A 21,137-nucleotide genomic window follows, 5' to 3' on the forward strand; every position below is an offset into this window, starting at 1 on the left:
CTTTAACCATTGTATTGCTATTATAGGAGCTTCTGCACAGTTAAGAGGTTTATGATTTGTTTTTCTAGATACTCAATCGAGTCTTTTTGCAGTGCAGTGCACCTGAAGCATTAAAAAAACTTAGCACACACAGTCAGCACTCTGAAGGTGTTGCTGATCAGCTCTACTCTGTAGCCTGACAAGTGGTAAGCTGCTCTTAGAATAGGAGATTACAGCCTCAGATCCCAGCTCTGCATGCATGTACATCTCCTTAAGTCAGCTTTACCTCTCAGTAAAACCCAGTGTCATTAGAAGTCACACATTCTGTCGCTCCTCTTTCCACTTATTTCACCTGCTACAGATTAATAACAAATTACTAAAGGGTGATGGGTAACCGTTGGCAGTCTAACTGCTGGGACTTTTAGTGAACACTTTTAGAGAGAAATGATTTGCAGTGGATGACCTCATGACTTTATTTGGACTAGGTTCACCTGATTAATTCACCAGCGGGCGCCTGAGCGGGCGGAGTCTGCACACCATTTAAAGGTTTTTGAGCTTCTTTGACAGATGCCCCAAACGGTTCAAGGGTTGTACAAACCTTCCTTGACTGTATTGCTAATGCAAGAACAACAGTGCAATACTACAGTGTTTACAAATGTAATGACTCAACAAATTGATTTGCCAGATTTTTTTCCCTAATTTTTACAGACAGTTTTGTTTGTTTGTTTGTTTGTTTGTTTTTTAGTTCTGCCACTTTTTGATTTGTCCACTTTTTTTAAGGATACACTTTGTTCCATGCTAAAATATACCAAGTTTTCTTTTTGTATTTTTAATATATTCAGCTAAAAAAATAGAACAAATGATATGTTTTTAACATCTCTAGTAACAGCATCTCTGTCATGGTGCCAGGGTTTGGTTTTTGGTGATATATTAATTGTCTTTCTAATGTTCTTATGTTTCCAGTAAGTGTTTTTTCTGTCTTTGGCCCCCTTTGTCTTGTCTCTGCGTTAGTGGTTGTGGACTCCTGTCTCTCTTTTATCATTTCTTTATCATGTTTATAGTGCTGGTCTTCATGTCTTGCTGTTTGGTTGTCTTTTGACTGTTTCCTGTTTTATTTTGATATCTGTTTTCTCAAGTGACTTTTTTTTGTTTTTATTTCCTGTCTTTGTCTTCACGCCTAGTTGATTTTCTGCCCTGCTTTCTTTTGGAGTTTTGGAATACGCTGTGCACTATATATGCAGCAGTATCAGTTACCACCCTTTTTGTTTTGTATCACGGAGTCTGCTTAATAATTTTATCCATCACAACATTAAAAGAAATGTTGCTTATCGTCTTTGTGTTTCTTTCTTTCTGCTTGTGGGCATGTTTTTATATTGGTATCTCATACATTTTTGTACCACTCATTTCTCTTTCCTTACCATTAATGTGCAATTACATCTTCAGCAAAAGGCTCTTACACTTTAATTATGTTTCAAACATCAGATTATAATATTACATGTCCCATAGGAAAACCTTTAAAAACAAAATGTATGCAGCATCTAGTTTTTAGCCTAGCAGCAACAGCTGTGACTCTTTGGCTGTTAGATTGCTTCATTAGAGAATTTTTTACTCTAGAAAATGAGTCCAAGCCACAGGTAATGTACAGGGTGGGCCATTTATATGGATACACCGTAATAAAATGGGAATGGTTGGTGATGTCCTGTTTGTGGCACATTAGTATATGTGAGGGGGCAAACTCCTCAAGATGGGTGGTGACCATGGTGGCCATTTAGAAGTCGGCCATCTTGGATACAACTTTTGTTTTTTCAATAGGAAGAGGGCCATGTGACACATCAAACTTATTGGTAATGTCACAAGAAAAACAATGGTGTGCTTGGTTTCAACGTAACTTTATTCTTTCATGAGTTATTTACAAGTTTCTGACCACTTATAAAATGTGTTCAATGTGCTGCCCATTGTGTTGGATTGTCAATGCAACCCTCTTCTCCCGCTCTTCACACACTGATAGCAACACCGCAGGAGAAATGCCAGCACAGGCATCCAGCATCCATAGTTTCAGGTGCTGCACATCTCGTATCTTCACACCATAGACAATTGCCTTCAGATGACCCCAAAGATAAAAGTCTAAGGGGGTCAGATTGGGAGACCTTGGGGGCCATCAACTGGCCCACGACGACCAATCCACTTTCCAGGAAACTGTTCATCTAGGAATGCTCGGACCTGGCCACCATAATGTGGTGGTGCACCATCTTGCTGGAAAAACTCAGGGAACGTGCCAGCTTCAGTGCATAAAGAGGGAAACACATCATCGTGTAGCAATTTCAAATATCCAGTGGCCTTGAGGTTTCCATTGATGAAGAATGGACCCACTATCGTTGTACCCCATATACCACACCAAACCATCACTTTTGTTGTTCCAACAGTCTTGGAGGGATCCATCCAATGTGGGTTAGTGTCAGACCAATAGCGGTGGTTTTGTTTGTTAACTTCACCATTCACATAAAAGTTTGCCTCACCACTGAACAAAATCTTCTGCGTGAACTGAGGGTCCTGTTCCAATTTTTGTTTTGCCCATTCTGCAAATTCTGTGCGCAGATCTGGGTCATCCTCGTTGAGATGCTGCAGTAGCTGGAGTTTGTAAGGGTGCCATTTGTGAGTAGCTAAAATCCGCCGAAGGGATGTTCGACTAATGCAATTCTCCAGTGACATGCGTCGAGTGCTACGCTGTGGGCTTTTGCTGAATGAAGCTAGGACAGCCACTGATGTTTCTTCATTAGTGACAGTTTTCTTGCGTCCACATTTTGGCAAATCCAACACTGAACCAGTTTCACGAAACTTAGCAAGCAGTTTGCTAACTGTAGCATGGGAGATGGGTGGTCTCGTAGGGTGTCTTGCATTGAAATCTGCTGCAATGACCCGGTTACTGCGTTCACCAGATATCAACACAATTTCGCTCCTCACGTGTTAACCTCTTCGACATGTCAATGGCTGTGAACAAAGAGAAACTTGTAAATAACTCATGAAAGAATAAAGTTACGTTGAAACCAAGCACACCATTGTTTTTCTTGTGGCATTACCAATAAGTTTGATGTGTCACATGGCCCTCTTCCTATTGAAAAAACAAAAGTTGTATCCAAGATGGCCGACTTCTAAATGGCCACCATGGTCACCACCCATCTTGAGGAGTTTGCCCCCTCACATATACTAATGTGCCACAAACAGGACATCACCAACCATTCCCATTTTATTACGGTGTATCCATATAAATGGCCCGCCCTGTACTCTCACAGTGTATGCTGCCTGAGGTGGAATCTCTTTCTTATCATCTGAATCATTATGATTTCACATTATGATACACAACATACTTTTAGCTTTAGTATACACGTTCCTGTCTGCAGTGACCGCTCAAGAATTTGATAATGACTGAGTCACATTTTTGACAATCACGTTGCCTCCGGTCTGTTTCTGTAGCGTTGCTTGATTTGATTTTTTCATGCCTTTGTTTTGGTGCCATTCTGTCTGTACTGATCTCCTGTTTATTATTTTCAGCATCAAGGCTGCAGATTGTTTGTATCAACTGTTCCCATAATTACCCTATGTTTAGTCTAAGGAAATAATGACTTAAAATATTTTGATCTTAAGCTTTTGCCCCTTAATACAGCCTCTGCAATGACTTTGTGTTTTTCCATCCTCTGAATACTATAGATGATATCATATGGTGATAAGTATCAGATAATTTTATCCTGCATTTGTCATTTATCATTACCATTTCATGCATTGGGACACTTAAGTTGATTCTTTAGATATTTGGACCTGCATCTTTTTTTGTTTCAGTTATTTAACAAATAATTTTGACTACCTTATAAATTTTGTTCTGCAATTTGAGTAAAATGGCTTAAAGTAAACAGATACATTTTTTTAACTTTTAATTTCCATATTGTTAACCCTTTATTGACTGGCCCTTCAAATTTACCTGTAAAATGGGCCCGCCGGTGGGCCCATGGTCAATAAAGGGTTAAAATCTGAACATTGACCCCACCAGAAGAAGCTTTAATACCTTTGTTTTCTCTCTCTCTTCTGCAAAAGAAATGTAAAACATGTCATTAGTGAAAGCAATAACCATTGATTAAACCTTTACTAAACCCCTTTCTTTCTCCCTCTCTCGACATTAGTCTGTCTTGTGTGCACTGATTTGTGTCTAAATACACAAAATGCATATTTTCCATTTTGGAGGGATTGGTCAGTCATTTTGCAGTTCAGATACACAGATACCAAAATTTGAGTCATACATGTCAGATCATTTTAACATATCCTTTGTATCATTTTTAATCAAATGCTTAAAAAACAACAACAACAACAACAACAACAAAACGTTTAGGCATTACCAATAACTTGGTTAGAATCTGGCATTAAAAACAACTTAGTTGAGGTTAGTTAGGTTAGGACTAAAAAAAAGATCAGACTGTTTTTGGATAAAATAATTATTTTTTTGTTCTTTTTCATACAATTGATGAACTGCACCAATTTAATTTAAATTTGTATATTAAAAAATGCTGATCGTTTTGAAATTCGAGTCACTTCAAGCTACTGTAGTAGAGTAAAATATCCATTGAACTGGAAAATTTGCAAAATAGCTCTGATATAAAGACAAGGATAGTAAAAATCTATATGCTTGTTTTTATTAAGACAATACAAAAGCTAACCATACATGTGTTTTAGGTTCCAGTTTGTGACACTCAATAGCTAACTTAAGACAATCATCCTTAAAATGTGTCCTAAAAATATGTTGTAAATTTTTTTTTTTTAAAAAAAGGCTGAATAATTGTCTGTAACAATGGTTCACCATAGTTTCAGCTGTACTCAGCAATGTTACTCAATGTAACAATCTGATAAAGACCCAGGGGAGCCATAACTGGTTTGGCGACACAGACATTTCCTTTTACTGGAATCAATCCATTGTTGGTTTTGTCTTTGTAACAAAACTTTTTTTTAAAATGTGAAAAATACAAATGCTCTATCTTCAATCATTAGTGAATAAACATAACAGTCTGTTTAGTCTGAACTTCAGTTTTCTGACTCTCGTGTAAATGTAAAAGATGACAAAATAAAGACTTTTGCCACGTTTTTATTTCTTTTCTGGCTTCTCTTCTTAAGAGGGTGTTCTTCCTCCCCACAATCACCAAACTCATAGTTTCTCTTAATATTGCAGGGTTATGTTATGAGATCATTGGCATTATAAGGTGAACTGAATAACTATAACACTGAATCTTTTTATTTTTATCAAATTTTAGAGACATTACATATAATGGATAAATGCTAATAAATAAACTCAATTTCCCCCCTAAATTGAAGTAATTAAGGAAATGTTTATTTGGATAATTATAGACTCTTATTAGCTCTGTTGGTTTACAACTAACAGTTTGGAATTGGCTGCATTTGTTGTAAAGAGGTAAATAATGGTATAGGTCAGGAAAACTGGAACCGTTTCATATTAGCATTTAAATAATGAAAATGTTCCAACTTTAAGAAATATACATTTTTATTAAAAGGAAGAAACAAAAACAGCTCAAGATACCAGTTGAGATTAAAAATTGGTGAACAAAGCCAAGGTGGTCTGTGAATCTTGAATCTCCAGTCACTGCCAGCAGGTTCCACAAGAAGATTTTTTTATTGGTCAAAATTGCCTCCCATATGAAAGAATGGGCTTGCTGTGCGTTACATCATAAAAGTAGTGTCAATTGTGAATGCAGTGTACATGTCTATGATCACAAATCTCAAATGGGTCAGAATTTGGGCTCCATATTGGTCAGTAGGACAGGACAAGTCCCTGCTGTTCTGTCATTTTTTTAGGTTCACTCACCAAACCATTTGCAGCAAATGCTGTCTGTGAGTTACCACGTCCTATTGCTCAGCTCTGGAGCCACACTGGTCAAGGCACACATAAAGTCTTACTGTGAAGCACCTTTGCAGCCCATCTCAGTATTACAGTCTCCGAATGAGTTCCTAGATTGTTTTGTTCCTTTTTATAAACAGTTTATCCTTTTGAAGAAGACTTCTTTCAATAAATAACACAAATATAGTCATAGGTCATATATAGATAGATAAACATGTATAAACTACATGCATTTTTTATAATTTAAATAATTTATATATACAGTTCTCTCTCACACACTTATTGCCTCCCTCCCCACACCCCCACCCACCCCCTTAAGTGAGTTCCTCAGTGCTGCACCAGCGTTTGGATTTAGAGCAGCACATTAATGTTGAAATATCATTTAAATGGACCTAAGATTCTTCAGTAGAAGCATCACTTTATAGCAGATTGTTGCTGGTCACCGACATGACACATAATCCTGTGATGGGAAGCACTGTGAGCAGGAAATAAAATCCTATACAGGAAGTAGAATTCCCAACAAGTCTCTTACGTCCTGCGACGTTTCTTTGACAATGCACAGACACAGGAAGTGTTTATGCGTATCCACCTCCAGCTCACTTGATCTTGAAACTGTGTCAGTGCTCGAACATACGACTGCGCCGTCTTGCACTGTGAGTTCCAGTTCTTGTCGTCAATGCCCCTGCAGCCATCCTTGACAGGCTTGGAGGTCCGACAGTGTGTCTCATAAAAGAACTGTCTGATGTCTTTTGTGGCACTGGTTTTAAACTTGGCCAGAACAGTCACGCGCTGTCCCTTGATGTCGTATGCTAACGTTTTATTCATCACCCAGTCGCTCACACTGTCACAAACAGAATATTCCCCCCGGTAGCTCTTGTGCTCAGTGTGACGCTTCTTTCGTGTCTTGTTTCCTGCTGCCCCTAAGACCGGTACACTGCTCACAAAATTATCAGAAAGGTACAATGGCGGTGGCTGCAGTGGAGGCCGGTCGCTCAGTAGCACTCGCGGTGAGTTATACCGCTTGTGTTGCCTGAGGATGTCCGAGTTCAACAGCATCACCGGCTGGTCCATCAGAAAATCATCACTGTGACGCGTTTCTAGCCACTCCTCTGCATCTCCTTGGTCCTCCAAAGGAAAGTTTTCAATCTTGACGGGAGGCAGAGTGTCCCGCGGCTCAGTGTCTCTGCTTTTCCCCTGCTCGCTCTGGTTCCCTCTGGTCTTCCCCCTTGTTAGGTCAGCCTGAAGCAGCTGGATTATGAGAGAGTTTAAAGGGTCTGGACTTGGCTGCTGCTGCTGTTGACTGCTACCCATGTTGGTTGCCTGAATACCATAGAGGTACACGAGGACCATCACATACAGCAGGATGGACATCACTAGATTCACCTGTAAGATCTGCAATGACAGAAAAAGAAGAAGAAGATGCTATAAATGAAAGTTCTGTCCTCCTAAAACTCAGGACTTGATTGATTTGAAGTTGTATTCCTTTTCAGGGTGAAAAGCTGGTCAAACAGAAATATATCCCACATAGCAAAATTGGTGTGGCCCGGATCTGGCCCACACAATGTGCTTACACATGGCCCACATACCGCAAAGAATGACGGCCCTTTGGTGGCCCAGATCTGGTTTGCCAGAGGTGGCCCACACATGGGCCAGCACAAAGCCAGTTGCAGACACACTGGTGATCCTGTGCTGGCCCATGTGTGGATTACCTCTGGCAAACCAGATCTGGGCCACCAAAGGGCCGTCATTCTTTGTGGTATGTGGGCCATGAGTAAGTTGTGTGCAGCCACTGGCCAGTTGCAGACACACTGCTGGCCCTGCGCTGGCCCAGAACAGTTTCAGCTCTGGCCCCAAATGTCAGCCTAATGTGTACCTTAAACAAGCCATGTAATAACAACATAATAGTGCAAAAGTAACATGACAAAACTCTGTTCAGACAGTGAATGGACTGAATCTCATATAGCACTTTTCTACTCTAGCAGATTACTCAAAGTGCTCTATACAACATGCCACATTCACCCAATCACACACTTTCTTTAAATTGAGTGCTTCCTAACTACATTCATACACATTCATGCAGAGTGGAGGAGCCAGGGATCACACCACTAACCTTCTGATCAGTAGGTGACCTGCTCTACCTCCTGAGCTAGAGCCACCCAGTGGTAACCACGAGTAAACCCTCACTAGGTTTTGGATAAAGTGTAAACTCACAAATCTGTCAAACCTGCATTTGAAACATTGGCTACCATAGCAGTATAGTATTGCAAATTGGCATTTCGGTTTTCTAACTAAAATAGGAAAATAGGAACATAAATAATGCCACCATTGCCAGACCTGGCCCACATCTTTTTGACATACACCCTGCCATGACACCAGTCAGTCAGAAGTGCCAGGTTGATGCCGGATCCTGGCCAGACCTGTTTTCTATGAGCCTGGGCCACATAAATCAAACCACAATCGGGCCAGATATGGCATGTCATCACATAAACAGTGCCACCTACGCCAGGCCTGGCCCATCTGGATGACATACCACTTACCATGCCAGAAGTCAGCCAGCAGTGTCAGCTTGACACCAGATCTGGGCCAGACTTGTCTGCTATAAGGGTTATCACTAATGTTTACCTGCATTGAAAACTTGGCTTAGAAATCATAATAAAAGCTTTTCCACAAAGCTTGTCAAGTTATGCCCTACAGCTAATGACAACCTCTTTCCTATTTATACAGAGCCAGTTTTGCCATGATGCCTTTTGAAAACCAATTCACACTTTGACAGGTTTAAGACCTGAATACTATGTAACACTGGCAAATCGACTGGTTCTTATATAATGCTTTTCTACTCGAGCACTCACGGTGCTTTCTACGATGTCTCATTAACCCATGCACTTTATTCCAAATCTGAGTTCTGCTTTTTAAAATTCACATTATGGTGAACACATTGGCAATAACTAAGGTTTCAGTATGTTGTCCAAGGATACTTTGGCATGTAGACTGGAGCAGTCAAGGATTGAAGCACTGACCTTCTTAACAGATGACCTGCTCTACCTCCTGAACCACAGCCATTAAGAGAAGGACAAAATCTTTAAAAACCACCGCTGGGGGCTATTCCTAGCTCCAAATAGACAGGGGTTATAAAAGTCTCCATGGACAACATGCACCAAGGGAAAGGATGTGTAGTTTTCTTTGGGGGAATGTTAGGACTTCAGACTAACGTTAACTAGTTAAAAATGTTTGTGAAAACTTGAACATTTCAACAGTGTAAATAACAGCCAGTGTGCGTGTGTGTACGTGTCTCTGACAGAGCACATTACGGGAAATAACACGCCACAGCATGTATAACATGTTTTTTTTAGAAGACCCATAATTTTCCTTTGACATAAAAAATGCCTGTAACATTCATTTGCATAATAAAAACCTCACTCCCATACATGCATTCATGGTTGTGTCCCCAAAAAGTGTCTTTGCCCTTTATAAACACATTAAACTAATGATAACGATCATGTAAAGAAAACATGAAACTATCAGTTGCTTTGCAGAAATGTAGAATAAAATTTAGTTTAGATGTTATTTGGTGGAGAGACAGTTTTGTAATTGGATGGTTAACATTTTATCAGGAGAGAACACCCTGCTGCTTATTAAACAGCCTTGCATCACTGTCATATACTAATATTGATGACTAATTACAGAGATCCTGAAGGTCAAATTGTTTAGCATTATACTTAATTATGGGTTAGGCCTATGTGACAGAGGGCTTGGCTGTAAGAAACAAGTGAACTTAGTCATGATGTTGCCTTTCATTGTCAAATTATAAAAAGACAGAACTCTGTTTTCTGTCATCTCTTGGAGTCTTTCTTTATTAACTACGACTGTGGACTATATATTTTTAAAATTCGTATGTAAATTTTTTTTTATTTGCACCAAAAGCAGATTTTTCATCACCACATGACTTTCTCTACAAACAAAGCTGAAAGACCCTTACACGTATTAATAAAGTTCCTCATATAAACAGCGCTCTACTACAGCCACAGTCGTTAGCAGTTGGGCAAAATTTTAGCTAACATGTTTCAGCTTTTCATTTCCCCAGCTCTGCTTTGTAAAGTCATGGATCCATCAAACTTAAAAACAACAGCAACAACAACAACAAAAAAAAACTTTTAAATAGAGAATTTAAATTTAACATTTTCCGAAAAGTCATATTTTGGAATGAACATAAATACCAACGTTGTGTGTAGTGAGTGGCTGAAGAAAGAGCAATTAAACTAACTTGCTGCATGCTCATCAGCTACAGTGTGATTGTGAGAATGCGATTAATATCTTTAAGATTAAGCAAAACTTTGAAGGACATGTCTAGATATTTCTTTATATATGCAAGTGCTGCTGAAAGGACACAAGCATGTTCACTAAGCCATCAGAGGAGAAGGAAAGAATAGAGAGTAATTAGCTGACAGGTGGACCCAAACAAAAATAGGTGGCATGTTCCCATCAGCAGTATTTTGCCCAGTTCACGTAGCTGTTGGAAGGTGGGGAGGAAGAAGCACAGCAATGTCACCTTGTAATCACTGGCTCAGAAAAGACAAGCACGTGGACTGACACACACATTTCTTTGTTCTTACTACATCGCAGTTGTTTGCAGGCCCATTCAAAAGTATCACTGCAATGCTGCTGCAAACTCACACACAGATGACAGTCATGTGGGGACAAAGCTGATCATATTTGTTTTTAACAGCAAACACTTTTCATTAGAGCTTCATCACAATATTCCTGTGCCCCCAGAACATATCTGAAATGCTCATTAATGACTTAAGTGGAGTGTTTATTCAAAGAAACCTTTAGCTCTTGCACAGCCTTGAGCTATGGCTCCGAAATAGAACATGTATATTTCTAAGAAGCTGTTCAGCCTTTTCCTATCAGTCTCCCACTTCTTAATGCTGTAGCAAACTGAAACAGCTAAAACCACTATCATTACAAGAAGATTATTATTTCCATCTGTAGTAATTTATGTTAGTGGTATGGCTCTGTTTACAGCAGCATGAAAAGGAGAAGCTGGGGGTGATGTGGGTTGTATAGTGGCTTGCAGATCCAGAGCTTGCAAAGACTTTTTTCCCCCAAAGATAACACCATTTAATAACACATCTGAATACTCTATACAGTAATATTTGCTGGCCTCCTATTTTTAAAATGAAACTGTTTATACAAGTCAAAACCACAGCAATTTGGTATTTGACATCACTTCCTTAAAATGACATTCACTTAAGCTTTGAGTTTTCCTTCCAGTTTTCATTAGACCAAAACTCTGTGTGACTGGCCTGTAAACACTTGTGCATAAAAAAAATTCAAATGAATGTGAGAAATTAATCTTACCCCTGCTCTCATAATGACTACCATAAAAGCCCTGACTCTAGTAAATGAGACTGCTTTAATGAGGTGCTGTCAGTGAGTGACCACTTTTTCAGCTGCTGGAGTGATATGGAGACTGTGTCTGCTCTGTGCTCCTCTATATCTTTTTGCATAGTGTAAGAACAAATGAATATAGAAGACCGTTATGAGAAAACTTTGCCTGTCCTCACAGCTACAAGATTGTACCATTAGTTGAGTACTTGGGTTTGTGGTGAGGGTTATATGTATTGTTACATAGTGGCTCTGGTCACAGAATCTTAAATCAGTAAATAGAACCAGGCTGACAAATGTTAATGCTCCCCGAAAATAATATCCAATAATATCTATTGGTCCGCAGCCACAGATTGTGCAGATGCAAGTCCATCTGTGACTCTGTTGACAAACTCTGATTATGAATAACAATCCTGTCTGTTATATTGTCTTTTACTCCACATATGAATTCTGAGGTCATTTTGCCTGTTTTTGGTGAAATACAGGTTTTGTGTTTGCATTGACTCAGGTTGTGTCATTTATTATCTGACTCACCATTCCGTGTTTCACTGTCAATGCGACTCACAGATTCTGATTAATTCACATTTAATTAATCCACCAGTGTGTTCAGGCAAGGTTAGACCCTTTAAAACCCCACACTATAGTCCATGTGTAATGGGACCAAAGTCCTGCACAAGCCACCAAAAACAGAACCAGGACTCAAACTGTGGACACAGCTGCTGCTGCTTGCTAACTCACTGCACCACCTCAAAAGGCTCCTAGAGTCAAGGAGTCAGTGTGCTTTCAATAAACTGCTTGTTGGATTGTCTAACAGTGTTTAAAGCCTTTGAAAGGTGAGTAAATTGGCAAGAATGTCTCCCTCCCTTACCTACTGAACTTCTCACTCACGCTGTCTTAGAACCCCCTGACGGCATGCTTCAATAGCGTCAGAATGAATGCACCCGGATTACCCAGACATACTATGTCGTGGGTGTCTTTGTCACTAAATTATACTTTTTTAAAAAATATATATATTAGTGGTAGTTATGGTACAACCCAGTGCAGTTCTGTTTGACACTGTTGTGTTCAGAACAATTACACTTTTCATAAGTTATAAAAGAATGTCTGAGACGCCAAAGCCCTATTCACAGGCAAGGTGTTCTTTTCTTGGACAGAACAGACATCTATCTGATACCATGTAGGCAACTGTGGAAGCAATGGTGGTGTATCACTAATAAATGGGAATAACATCCCTTTTATACAGTGGCCCTGAGAGATCAAACAAACTGCAACTTAAGAAAAGACCAGCAAATAGAAAAATGCTGCAAAGAGTTGAATGGCAATGGAAATGTAAAACAAAAATCTCACAAAGAAAACCTCATAAGACACAATGGAAGTGTTTTGGGGGAAACAGTAACATACCGGACGAGCTGCAGACGTGACAAGCTAACACTAAACAGTATTATATGACGCTTATTTGCATCTTATTCTCCCTCACAACTCAACGCTGTGTTTTGTGCACTGTTTTTTCTTAGCTGGTATTTTCTTAGGTTTCAGTCCATTTGAATTTTCAGGGTCACTGTACTTTCACGTCCTCGTATAGATTACCGAAAACATTGGTGCCTGTCTGTTTTCACAGAGGATAGGAAATTGATATATGTTGGCATGTGACATAGGACCAATGTAGTGACCGGAATGATGAGCGAGTTAAGGAGTGTATGAAAAACTCAAATAGGCCATCTATTTTGGTTACTAGTTTAGAATAGCCTACGTGTGACGTGATGACGAATTGTCCCATAGAGTTTTGAGAACGGGTTAATACGGGAGTCTCAATTTCCACTCAGTTTTCCTTTATTGTATCGAAGCAGTACTGCTCATATATTGCAGTTTGACCAAACTAAAGGTTTTCTTCTTGATGCATTCTCAATCATCCAGGAAAGTAAATCTCCAAAAGTTGAATCTGTTCATCTGGACGTAGCGTTTTGTGGAAGAAACGTTTCGTCACTCATCCAAGTGGCTTCTTCAGTCTTCTTCAAAACACTACGTCCAGATGAACAGATTCAACTTTTGGTGAAGGTTTTCTTGTTAATTACATTTTTTGCCCGAGTCGCTAAAAAGGTGAGAACCCAGGGATGCAATCATTCAGCTGGCGGGCATAATCGCCAAACTATTGACTCACTGTGAGTTGGTTACCACCAAGTTACTGCACTGTGTACATGCTCTAAATTATTAAAGAAGCATGTTAGGACAAGAAGAAATAGCTAAGCCCTCGGGGAAGTTTCTGAGGAACCCTCACATTCATCTACATGTCACCAGAGCTTCTGTGTCACTGTGACAAAGCCATCGCTCATTACCAGTCTGTTTTAGGGTGAGATTATCATGAGGATCTTTTTGTAAACTTGCAGTTTTTCTTAGCCCAACTTTCACCCCTCAAACAAGAATCGCTTCTACGTAGCATGTTTACAAGAAATTCACCGCGTGCCTTTGAGCACTGTACTTCACACTCAAATGGATAATTGCTCAACGAAAATACATTTTTCATGTGACATTCAGATGGTACTGTGCCCTGAATATAGTCAGAGAACTGGGTAAAACAGGAATGCAGGATTTTGGGGCCTTGTTGCCCTGCACAACCACAAAACCCCATGTGATTCACATTAATTTAAAATGAATATTGGCTAAATGTTCTGTTGTCTGTGAACCAGGCCACTTATCCTAAATAAGTATTCTAGGATAATGCTTGAGCCAAAAATCAGTCTCAGTGATAAATGGAACCATAAAAGAAATTAATGTGTTTTTAAAAAACTACTTTAGACACAAACAAAATGGAAAAACAGAATATTGCTTTGGGTGCTGGATTATTTTGTCAAAAAGTTCATGATCAAAATATATTATAAAAGGCATTAAACTTCGGTTTGCAGACTGTTTCAGAATCCAACAAACATGATACAGTTGGCTTTATTTCGATTGGTTCCTCTTTCTAAAGATGGACAAAGGAAGTGCTCATAGTCGTTAGGCCAGTCTGTGCAGTAGTTCTTTCCAAGTGTCCTTTTAAAGCTTTTATAATCACAGTATGCCAAGTCAGCAGGGTCTGAATTGAGGCAGGATAAACTCATGAGGCCAATGTCACAGTTACTGAATGGATGTTGATCAAGTACGGTTTAAATATCTGAGTTTGTTGTGAGTAAATTAACAAATGATTATCAGCTTGTTTTGTATTTAGTTGTCATAACCTCTAGGCTGCGAAGTAAGAAAGGGTGTAACAAATGAGAAGAAATGAAACAAAGCACCATTGAGGCTTGTGTTGAAGTACACAGTAGACGTCTAACAGCTCGAGAATTGTTTAGTCATCATGGAGATTTGTGATTTTATACGCAGTACATACAGTATCCTTATATGCAAAAGTAGCTAGCAGACCTGACATTAACAGCAGACGTGTAATTCAAGGTTAAAAATGAACACCACAGACAAAAAGACAACATACCAGAGAAAGTTCACTGGTCTATAGAAGGTAAGATCTTAGATTTAAGGATTTTTACAGAAGGAATTCAAAACATTTTCTATTGACATTGTTGCAGAAAGAGTATATGTTGGACACCCTGTGAAGAACTTCGACCTATCTTTCAGCCTGTTTAATTGCTGTCTCACCCTTTTATTTACACAGCTCGTGACCATAACTGAGTGCCTGAGCAGTAAATTGTTAGATTAGCCTTAAGATCCCCTATTATACTACAGTCCCTCTTAACAGAAATGATGCCACTTTATCCACCTAAACAGACTGGATAAAGTGGCATCATTTCAGATGCTACATCAGTCCAAGCAAGTCTTGAACTCTTTCACCTGAAGAAGCAACTTACCCTTTGCATTCAGAGCGGCTCGCTCTCATGTGAGCCAAGTACATCATCAGTACCAGTGCTTTATTCCACAAGCTTTTTATTCTGCTTCTTGCGGTCATTGTCAAAGTTTTGACAGGTAAGAACTTGATGAAGACAAATCTACAAATCTACAAATGTGAGCTTTAACGTCCTTTAAAGAAAAATCTGGTAAAAAATGAGGGTGGGGTTGTGGGTTTAAAGTATGTGAAATGACAGGAGATTTTTTTTAAAGGATTTATTGATTTTGGAGAAAGCCAAAAAATGTGAGTAGTCTTTTATGTGTGTCAGATAGAATGATTATTTATTATTCTTCCCTGACTGCCAAGTAGATATGCAGTTGATAATGAGTTCTCTATAGGTTGGCTGTCGTATGAGGTATTAGTGTGAGTATTAGTTGCCCTCACACATACAGTATTGTACAAAAGTCAGCCACCCTTCTACTGAGAGCATTTCTGATGAGGCTTTGGTGATAGACAAGCTGAAGAGTCACATGTTCTGTGTCAGGTCGGTCCTGAATCTTTTCCTATTTCTTAAGGATGCGACTTTCAGATTCTGCTCATTTGGTGCCATTTTCCTGAAAAGCTTAAGGACATACTGCATACCATGCTGAGACATGTACTGTGTTCTTCGGGAGAAGCCTTTATGGTGCAAAACATTATTCTATATCTGTATAACTTTGTCATCTTGGAAGTGGGAATAGATTTATGTTTTGCTATTTTTGTGACAAAGTTCAGTCAGAATTTAAAATTGGTTCTTTGCTAACCAGTCTGGTATGATCGTAAGTGGCTTCAAGAGACAAAGAAAAGCAGCAAAAAACACCAAAACATTCCATTGAAATTGGACGGTACTTAAAATAAAGTTGAACTTTTGCTTTCAATGAAATTAGAATATTTTGGGACTCTTGCCCTTGTATTGCAGTGGCTAGGAAAACACAAGGTTGCTGGTTTGATTCTAGCCAGAGAAACAAATTCCCTGGGATTGCATCAGGAAGGGTTTCTGATGTGAAATAAAACAGGCGGAGCTACCTTGCAACAAATGAGCTGTTAAAAGTAGCTTTTAGAGCGACTGTAAGTTTAGCACTAGGATTGTGTGATTGATGTCGCTTCCTACCATGTTGTATGAGGTTTCTGTTTGCTATCTAAATACCTATGTCTTCTCTCAATAAACCTTATTTTTTCCTCTTTATAGAGGTCATTTTCAATAACTTTAATTGCAGCAGTGATAGAAGAATGTAATGACCTGTTACACACACAGAAATCACAAGACATCACTTATATCACAAGACTTATACAAACAGATAATTCAGAAACTTTTCAAGAAAAAAGTCTTAACAATTATACAAGACGTCTGTAGGGACTTCATGTCCAAAGGTAGAGAAAATTAGAAAATTAGATTTATCTGAATAAACCTGGAGTAGGTGGATTTTAACCACTTCATGGTTAAAGGAGACCTTAGTGCAAGTGGAAAACATCCTTGGATTATAAAAACAAAATAAATTAATCATAAAATGATTTAGTACATTGTGACAAAACAGAAACATGCTGCTTAGCTTGGCAATATTAAAAAGAGTAAGCATTCAAGGAAGAAAACAGCGGCAGATGATCACAGAACTGTTTCTATGGTAAGGAAAAGGGTTGTTTTTAGCAAACATAGCCAAGTGACAAACACTCACTTTAGCAAGGAATTTTAGACGAGAAAGAAATATCATAAATGATCTATACCTAATGTAAAAGTTTTGGCACTTTAAGCCCATAGATTGATGTGTCTGAAATATCTAAGCTAATCATTCCCGTAGAAAACACAGTGGGGGAAATTGCCAAGATCTTTGTTTCTCCTGCTCTTCACGCTCACTGAAGCTGTTAATCTGGAACAAGCCTGTGTTGAAACAGGAAGATGCTGCACACAGAAAAGCATGCTTATATGTTCATGCACAAACTTTAGAAATCTTGACAGGTACATAAGATTTTGCAAAAGATGCATGATTGCAGACAGTCTGACAGTGCAAAGGCAAAAGCCCATGGCTTTTGAAATTGTCACACCTTTGATTCAGACAGCCTCAGGCTGGCAGCATCTTAGTAAGACCACACACAGGTTTTGTGTGTTGATGTGTGACTGTGTCACAATGGTTGTGATGGGTAATAGACTCTCATAAATATGGTGTTTTGTTGCATCAGGCAATGATAATTCTTGCCCGGTGCTTTGTATTATTGCAGATACTTGATGAATCAGATAAGAAACTTGCCATCAGGGAAGTACAGTTGCATAATTTCAGTGAGACGATAAACACCGGGCAAAACACAAATTTTGAATATTTGCCTAGATTAATGCAAAATCTTACCCTATCGTCTCCTTAATAAGTGGGCCAACCTGAACAAAACATTGCACAAACATCACACATACAGCCATTATTAACGTCTATATGTTTTAAAAAGAAGATTTTATTATGAATCCAAATGTTTTATATGTATTATGTTCATTTCATCATCCCCTTGTTAATGAAATGTTACATTCTGTGTTTAGATTGTCTCACGTGTTACCTTCACCTACATGTCCTGTAACTTAATGTTCACCAACATTTTTATCTGCTACTGAATTTTGCTCAGCTCACCACTGACTGTGAAATATGGCAGCACTTCCTTTTTGGCCTGGACAAAAGTCTGAGGGCTGGATGAATTTAGTGTACACAGAAGCGGACTGTGATTGTGCATACAAGGTGGTCTGTTCAGCTTTTGTTTTTGAGTGTGGAAACAACACACGGAGTGAAGAGCAAAGATAAAGCTCCAGTGCTTCTCTCTCACTTCTAATATTGAATTTGAAGAGTTTTTATCAGCTTGTTTTCAGATTTCAGATTTTTCTTTTTTTCATTTTGATTTTCTAATGAAAGGTTTTGCAAAACAAGTACAACATTCAAAAAGCGGTTATCTTAATACATGCAGCTAAAGTGTCTATGCACCTCTTTGTTGCTCACTGGCAAATGACAGTGAAGCCTGTTTATGTGCACCTCCTCTATCCAAGTCTACTGTTTGCCAGTAATTGTGCCAAGTTAACCACAGATATAAATACACTGCGTGTGTGTACACGATCGTCCAACACAAAACTGTCAGTGTGTTCGTCTTCTCCGTGGTCTCTAGTATGTGTTCATTGGTGTTTCGTGTGTGTGTGTGGTTACATAGAGGTTCATGAAGGACATGGACCGTGAAGAACTGCAAATTTATTTAATGAAACACAAAACTTACCTCACTGCTTAAAGGAAAAGACTGAAAACTAATATTCTGTAATGAAACACAGCCTTTGAAAAGTATTTACACATATAAACCACATCCCTGAACATTTATTGCATTTATTGTGACATGAGGTCTGAAAACACTACAAATTAAATATAATACAGTTATCTTCACCTAGGCTTCTGATGCTACTGTTGCAGAGATCGCAATATGTCTAATTCACACAAAAAATAAAGCTAGAATCGTCCCAACAGAAGGATGAACAAAGAGAGAGACGGAAAAATTAAAGATGCCATTTAGCTTCTTTTAGCATGCTGTTTTGGCTTCCCAGCCCAGAAACTTCACTCTAATGTGCCTTGTTTTCCAACAATAGAAACCAAGCAAATACATTAAAAGCAAATAATTTAAGCTAATCTAAAACTAAGAGCATCAAAATGCAACAACATCAGTAAAATCTAACACAATCTTTAACAAATTCTGATACAGGTTTTTAAGACAACCAGAGGACTTGTATACGAGAGGCCTTTCTTTTCATTTCCACTGCTTCACATTCATTCCTGTGAGCACAGGTCCCACCTGTGTTTTCCAGGAACTGTTTCTGACAGTTTGGTCACAAACACACACATGAGTAGCCTGCTGGAGGTCATTTTGCAGGGCAGTGCTCCTTCTGTGGAGAAGCTACCAGGAGGAGATACTCCCCTTGTGACATCTGTTCCCAGTTTGTATTAAAAACGACAGCATGTGTGATTCACAAGGGAGCAGCTACCAGTCCTGCTGATGGGATGACTTCCATGCCCAGGTAATGTCCAGTGTCCTGGTATCTATTCCACAGTCTTGAGGCTGTGCTCAGAGGCATAGTATGTATTGATATGCCATGTCAGAGGAACCAATACAAACACTAGCTAAGGACACTAGCAAAAATCAATCTGAATGGATGAGGAGAGAGTGGTGGTCTGAGGTCACTACCTTTCCAGTGCACCTGTTGCCACTTTCATCAAAGCAGGAGAAACGGATTCACAGTGGTTTATGCTTCCAAATTAGACAGACTGGGATCCCTGGAGTTTGAATTTCCATTATACTGTGATGATCACATGTTCCCTTCATTTTTCTAAATAGTGTATGTATGTGGATGTGTGCTTATGTGCCCAAAAAAGCACAAGACGATTTGTCTATCTGTCCCGTGTCCCGGGATTCCAGAAAATAGGACAGAGAAGGAAAGTAGGGCGCAAAGACTGATTTCAAAATGACAGCAAGGAGCTCAAAGGGTTATCACATATTGTCATTTTCAATACAAACTGGGAGTGGGAGTAGCAAGGGGAGTGACTGAAAAATGATTATGGCTGAGCAGTGATAGGAGGCTAAGGCAGGAGTTGTGGGAGAAGATTAAGGATTTTTGAGACGATGTGGTGAAAAGGACACTGAGAGGCACTCCACTGTGTAACCTCCGAACTGAAGGGTGATCTGCTTGGTGATCGGCTGGCACTGATGCTTAAGAAGGAATGCCTGAACTGCTTTAAAATGCTACCAGAGGACAGAAAATCATAAACCCATAAACATTTGCATATTGGGTCAAATTTAACTTCGCACACAACAAAGACCAAAAGCATTTCACATGCATATTTTGAGGCATAACAGCAGATATTTTTCTGACACTAATTTACTCTCTTATGGTTTTATTTTCCACTTTCAGTCAACTTTCAAGCATTTAACACTGAAACGTTTTTTCTCCAGGCAGAATGGAATACAAGAGAAAATATCAGTCATGCACTGTAGTTTCAGCCTCTTATGAAGCTTGATTTAATTGGTCGTTTGAATATTTTTGCCTGTATAGACTCGACTATCTTGCTATCGATCCATCGACTGATCCACTCAAGTGATTAAACTTGTGCTTTGGCTGCCAGGTTAAAAATGTAAGGATGCTAGCTTTAAACTAATTAGTGATTAACTGCTGTTTGTGGAGCAGTAACAGGGTAGCTAAGAAAAGCTCTTTACTGAGAGTCGTAGAGTAAAACGAGGACCTGGGGAAACACCGATGTCCTGACCAGAACCTCCATTCAGGGTTTTTGCGCCTATGTCGCACATAAAGCCAGCATGGTGTTTAGTATCCTCACACCTAATTAATGCCAAATTATATTTGATGTCCTTTCTCACTGCATTTTCAGGTGGATGCAATGTCTCTATGTGCTCAGTTGTTCTTTAGATTCCGTTACACAACAGATGCTGTCAACAAAGCAACTAGATTACTAAAAGGACCTACAACTGTGTTATATGTAAAGTAGAGCTATATGCATTGCACAGCGGCTCAGCTGTGGTAATGTCAGTGAGAAAGGAGTCTGGCAATCTAAAGCACACAGCGCTGCGAGCGCAGAAGTCCCACCCACTTGCTATTCAAACCTATTGTTTACAAGTGGCAGCCAATCAAAATAAAGCTGGCTGAAAGACAAAGAACCAGGAAGGAAAAAGCAGCTTATTTGAGATAGTGGATGAACCACTGTAAGGGGAAGCACTGAAGCCCAGTATTAGAGAAAGATTATTTTGAACTGTGACAATATTACTCTATTGAAGTCCAAGAATAAAAACTACGGTGCTGGAAATGAGCGATATAGTTCACTGTATAAGTGTGTAAATCCAAAAATACAGTCAGACGGACTAAAGGAGCACAATTGTAGACATTCTAAAAATATCTTATTGAGCCACTGATAAGTAAAGGCCCTGCATGATAGTGAGGAAAGCAAAAAGCCATTCGACCAACAGTACAAAAGCAGCAGTAGGATTTGTTGGATTTACACTTGTTTTTTTCTA

The 21,137-nt window shown here is 39.1% G+C and overlaps 1 protein-coding gene across 2 annotated transcripts in view; it reads right to left on the bottom strand.

Annotated features, from left to right (window-relative positions):
* Positions 1-6,188: 6,188 nt before the first annotated feature.
* Positions 6,189-21,137, bottom strand: part of ntf3 (neurotrophin 3) — a 35,545-nt gene continuing 20,596 nt past the window's right edge. For both annotated transcript variants that reach the window (XM_063501293.1, XM_065469492.1), the window contains exon 2: positions 6,189-7,264. In XM_063501293.1, the coding sequence (XP_063357363.1) occupies positions 6,401-7,264 (864 nt within the window). In that variant the 3' untranslated portion in view covers positions 6,189-6,400. The remainder of the gene's footprint in view (positions 7,265-21,137) is intronic.

Source organism: Pelmatolapia mariae, linkage group LG17 (assembly GCF_036321145.2).
Source record: "Pelmatolapia mariae isolate MD_Pm_ZW linkage group LG17, Pm_UMD_F_2, whole genome shotgun sequence".
In the NCBI taxonomy this organism is placed as follows: Eukaryota; Metazoa; Chordata; class Actinopteri; order Cichliformes; family Cichlidae; genus Pelmatolapia; species Pelmatolapia mariae.